The sequence below is a fragment of the Thermobia domestica genome, unplaced genomic scaffold, assembly GCF_964235325.1.
Source record: "Thermobia domestica unplaced genomic scaffold, izTheDome1.hap1.1 HAP1_SCAFFOLD_969, whole genome shotgun sequence".
Lineage (NCBI taxonomy): Eukaryota > Metazoa > Arthropoda > Insecta > Zygentoma > Lepismatidae > Thermobia > Thermobia domestica.
In genome coordinates, this window is record NW_027656679.1 from 23962 (window position 1) to 28521 (window position 4560).

The window sequence follows — 4560 nt, forward strand, 5'->3', positions numbered from 1 at the left end:
TGTCAGCACCACTCAATGCCAATTGGACGCCGTGTGAAGCCAACACAAGGCCATGTCGTTTCTCATCTGAAATCTGCAATAACTTCTCATATGCCGCATTTTTCAAATTCCTGTTTTTATAATCTTCACTCTTTACCTTCCACAGTTCAGGTAAATTTCGATAAAGGTCAATAAATTCTCGACAGAATTTTTGATTCCTATTCATTGACGCCATAGCGCAAGAAATAAGCGTCTGTACACTAGGTTCCTACTCGGAAATAAAGCTCGTGTTTGCACAAACATTCCACGGTCCACGTGTTTGCGCAAACATCATGTTCGTGTAAACAATTTTCGAACGAGTTCGATGTGGAAAATGTTTGCACAAACGTTTGCGCAAACAGTTCATACATCGCCACACACGGTCAAACTGTTTGCACAAACAGCCTTGTTTGCGCAAACCATGGACCGTGAGTGGGCCTCTTTAGCTGCAGTGAGTACAAGGTCACCGGCAGACACGTCTGCTTTAAAAACAAACAAAAAAGGCAACACGTTAGTTCATCATTCAAGTCCAATTGTGTCGTGTATCATGTGTAAAAATAACAAGCTATATAAGTGTCAAAAGTTCATAAATATGTCAGTGAATGATAGGCATAGTTTTGTGAAAAAGAATTCGCTTTGTTTCAATTGTTTGACCTTAAATTGTTCCGTAAATAAGTGTAATGTGAAGCAGGGTTGCCACACTTGCAACAAAAGACATCATACTTTATTGCATTTTGAAAAGAAAGATAAAGCAGATAATATAAATTGTTCTCATTCTATAAATCAAAAACTAATTACTCAGGTGTTGTTGTCCACTGCTGTCATAAATATCAAAGATAATGCAAATAAGTTGATACAGTTTCGTGCTCTTATCGACTGTGGCAGTGAATTATCGTTTGTAACTGAACGTTGCGTCCAGAAACTACGCATAAACAAAGAGAAAATAAACATGAGCATATCAGGTGTTACTGGTTCTAACGTTGGAAATTCTCATGCAATAGTTAATTTGTGTTTTCAGTCATTGTACAGTAATAATAATATTCATACTAAAGCAATAGATGTCCCAAGAATCACAAGTAACTTACCCAGAGTAAATATTCAAAATATAGGTAATTGGGAAATTGTGGAACAAGTAAACTTAGCAGATCCACAGTTTAATAAAAGCGGCCCTATTGATGTGTTGTTAGGCGCTAATGTTTTCCCATTATTGTTGCTCAGTGGGAGACATGTAGGTACAATTGGAGCTCCGTCTGCCATTGAAACGGTGTTAGGTTGGGTATTGTGTGGTCAGATTAGCTTAACGAATAACACATCAAGTGTTCAGTCATATTTTGTTTCTGTTGATCTCAATAAAACATTGCAAAGATTTTGGGAAGTAGAAGAGTTGCCAACTGTACAACATTTATCCGTTGAAGAGCAAACATGTGAGCAGTATTTTGCTGAAACTTACAAACGTGATGTTGATGGCAAATATAATGTAAAATTGCCTTTTAAAGAAAATGTTGAGCCTCTAGGTGTATCACGGGACACAGCAGTAAAGCGATTATGCCAGATGGAACGTAAGTTACAGAAAGATCCTGATTTATGTAAACAATATTGTGATTTCATGAAGGAGTACTTAGACTTAGGTCACATGGAAAAAATTCCTGATGTAGAACTTGATAAGCTTGTATCTGAATCTTATTATCTGCCGCATCATTGTGTCTTAAATGAAAGTAGTTCTACCACTAAATTGCGGGCTGTATTTGATGGTAGTGCTAAAACTAGCAGTGGAGTATCTCTCAATGACAACTTAATGGTGGGTCCAAAATTACAAGATGATATTATCCCGTTAATATTAAGGTTCAGAACTCATCCAATTGCATTGTGTGCTGATATAGCAAAAATGTACAGACAAGTTAAGGTAGATCAAACTGATTCTGATTACCAGAGAATAGTGTGGAGAGAAACAGTTGACCAACCTATTAGTGATTTTAGATTGTTAACCGTTACTTATGGAACCAGTTCAGCTCCATATCTGTCTGTAAAGTGTTTACAACACTTAGCTGTAGATGAAGGTCATTGTTATCCCAGAGCTGCAGAATTAGTCATGAACGATTTCTTTGTTGATAATTTAGTTTCAGGTGCAGCTGATAGTAGTGAGGCAATGGTATTGTACTCAGAACTAACAGCATTATTACACAAAGGTGGTTTCGAATTAAGAAAATGGTCCACTAACGATAGGAATGTGTTAAATAGTATACCTTCTCACTTAAGAGAAACTCAGTCGTTAATTTGTTTTAATGAAGATGAGAATGTAAAAGCTTTGGGTATACAGTGGAATCCATCAAGTGATTCATTTTCATTTTCTACTGTTGTTCCCACTTATAAGTCAGTAATGACAAAACGAATGTTACTATCTGATATTGAAAAATTGTATGATCCGCTTGGTTGGTTATCTCCAGTATCCATTGTTGCAAAATTGTTGCTACAATCATTATGGAAATTAAAAATTGAATGGGATGACGTACTTCCAAATGATATTGCTCGCTCGTGGGAAGTATATTGTCAAGAATTGCCATTGTTGAGACAGATTAAGATCAAAAGGTGTATTTCTTCTAAAAAATATTGTGAAATATGATCTAATTGGGTTCTCAGATGCTAGTGAAAAGGCGTATGCTGCAGTAGCATATGTACGTTGTATAGATACATCTGGAAATGTGCAAGTATACCTGATTGCTGCAAAGACCAAAGTTGCCCCTATAAAGCAAATATCAATACCTAGGTTAGAATTGTGTGCTGCAGTATTGTTATGTAGATTAGTCAATACGGTCATAAAGGCAATGTTAATGAAGTTTGAACAGATTGTCTGTAACACAGATTCTATTATTGTGTTAGCATGGCTTTCTTCATGTCCGAGTAAATGGAAAACATTTGTGGCTAACCGGGTATCTGAGATTCAACAATCAATTTTTATTAAATGGGCACACACATCGAGCAAAGACAACCCAGCTGACTGTAGTTCTCGTGGTTTGAATCCGTCACAATTAGAGTCTTATTCACTATGGTGGAATGGGCCGAAGTGGTTGATGGAATCAGAGTTACCTATTGTAAATATTAATTGCAAAAATCTAGATTCTGTTCAATGTGAGCAAAAGTCTTCAACTGTTAACATGCACATTAAGGTTGACTGTACAATAGTAGATACATTTTCATCGTTATCTAGGTTAGTTCGTGTTACTGCTTGGTGTAAAAGATTTATTAGGAATAGTAAAAGTAGACAGGAGTTAAGATGTAGTGGACCATTAACTACAAAGGAGTTGTCAAATGCATTAATGCATTGGATAAATAAAACAAGCTCAAGAATCAGAATATCCACTTGAGATAAAATACTTACGTATGAAAAAACCTTTGCCTTATAATAGCAAACTATTGTGTTTAAATCCATTTCTTGATGAAAATGATGTCATGAGAGTTGGAGGTCGCTTGCAAAATGCTAGTGTAACATATGATTTCAAATATCCTATCTTACTTCCAAAACATGCTAGAATTACAGAACTTCTTGTAAAATCTGAACATATAAAGCATCTCCATGCAGGTTCACAGTTACTTTTATCTGTTTTGCAACAAAAGTTTTGGATTATTGGTGGTCGTGACTTTGTAAGGAAAATTGTAAAAAGTTGTGTAACATGTCACAAACAGTCAGGTGTAACAGCCTCCCAATTAATGGGTCAACTTCCTGTTGGTAGAGTAACACCAACTCGTCCATTTTTGCATTGCGGTTTAGATTATGCTGATCCACTAATGTTAAAAAATATGAAAAGTCGAAATTCAAAATTGTTGAAATGTTACGTATCACTCTTCATTTATTTCAGTGTCAAAGCAATCCATTTAGAATTGGTAACTGATGCTTCAACAGAGTCATTTATTGCAGCTTTAAAACGTTTTATAGCTAGAAGAGGAAAACCTACTGATATTTACAGTGATTGTGGTTCAAATTTCATAGGTGCAAACAGAGGATTAAAATCCTTACTGAAACTTGTAACGAATGGTGATTCAAAAAAGTCTGTATGTAATTACCTCAGTATGCAATCTATAAATTGGCATTTTAATCCATCATCCTCACCTCACTTTGGAGGCATATGGGAAGCTGGTGTAAACTCTGTCAAGTACCACTTAAGACGTGTAGTTAGTAACACTATACTCACATTTGAAGAAATGTATACAGTTTTGTGTCAAGTACCACTTAAGACGTGTAGTTGGTAACACTATACTCACATTTGAAGAAATGTATACAGTTTTGTGTCAGATTGAAGCATGTTTAAATTCTAGACCATTAACTGCTCTATCTTCTGATCCTAATGACTATCAGGTATTAACTTCTGGTCATTTCTTAATTCACGATGCACTAGTAGCTATACCTGAACCAAATTTGTGTGAATTAAAAATCAATCATTTGTCACGCTGGCAATTAACTCAAAGATTGGTCCAACATTTTTGGAACCGTTGGCAAACAGAATATTTGTCTCGGCTGCAACAAAGGCCAAAATGGTGGTGTAAACG

General features: G+C 35.8%; 2 protein-coding genes across 2 annotated transcripts; both read left to right on the top strand.

Annotated features, from left to right (window-relative positions):
• The first annotated feature begins 439 nt into the window (after positions 1 to 439).
• Positions 440 to 2638, top strand: LOC145677514 (uncharacterized). The gene has a single exon (XM_081747989.1). It carries the CDS (start codon positions 440 to 442, stop codon positions 2636 to 2638), a length of 2199 nt encoding a protein of 732 aa, XP_081604115.1.
• Positions 2639 to 3465: 827 nt separating this feature from the next.
• LOC145677515 (uncharacterized) lies at positions 3466 to 4263 on the top strand. The gene has a single exon (XM_081747990.1). It carries the CDS (start codon positions 3466 to 3468, stop codon positions 4261 to 4263), a length of 798 nt encoding a protein of 265 aa, XP_081604116.1.
• The last annotated feature ends 297 nt before the right edge of the window (positions 4264 to 4560 follow it).

Coding starts and splice junctions, on each gene's coding strand:
- LOC145677514 (XM_081747989.1), top strand. CDS start 440: ATGGACCGTGAGTGGGCCTCTTTAGCTGCAGTGAGTACAAGGTCACCG.
- LOC145677515 (XM_081747990.1), top strand. CDS start 3,466: ATGAGAGTTGGAGGTCGCTTGCAAAATGCTAGTGTAACATATGATTTC.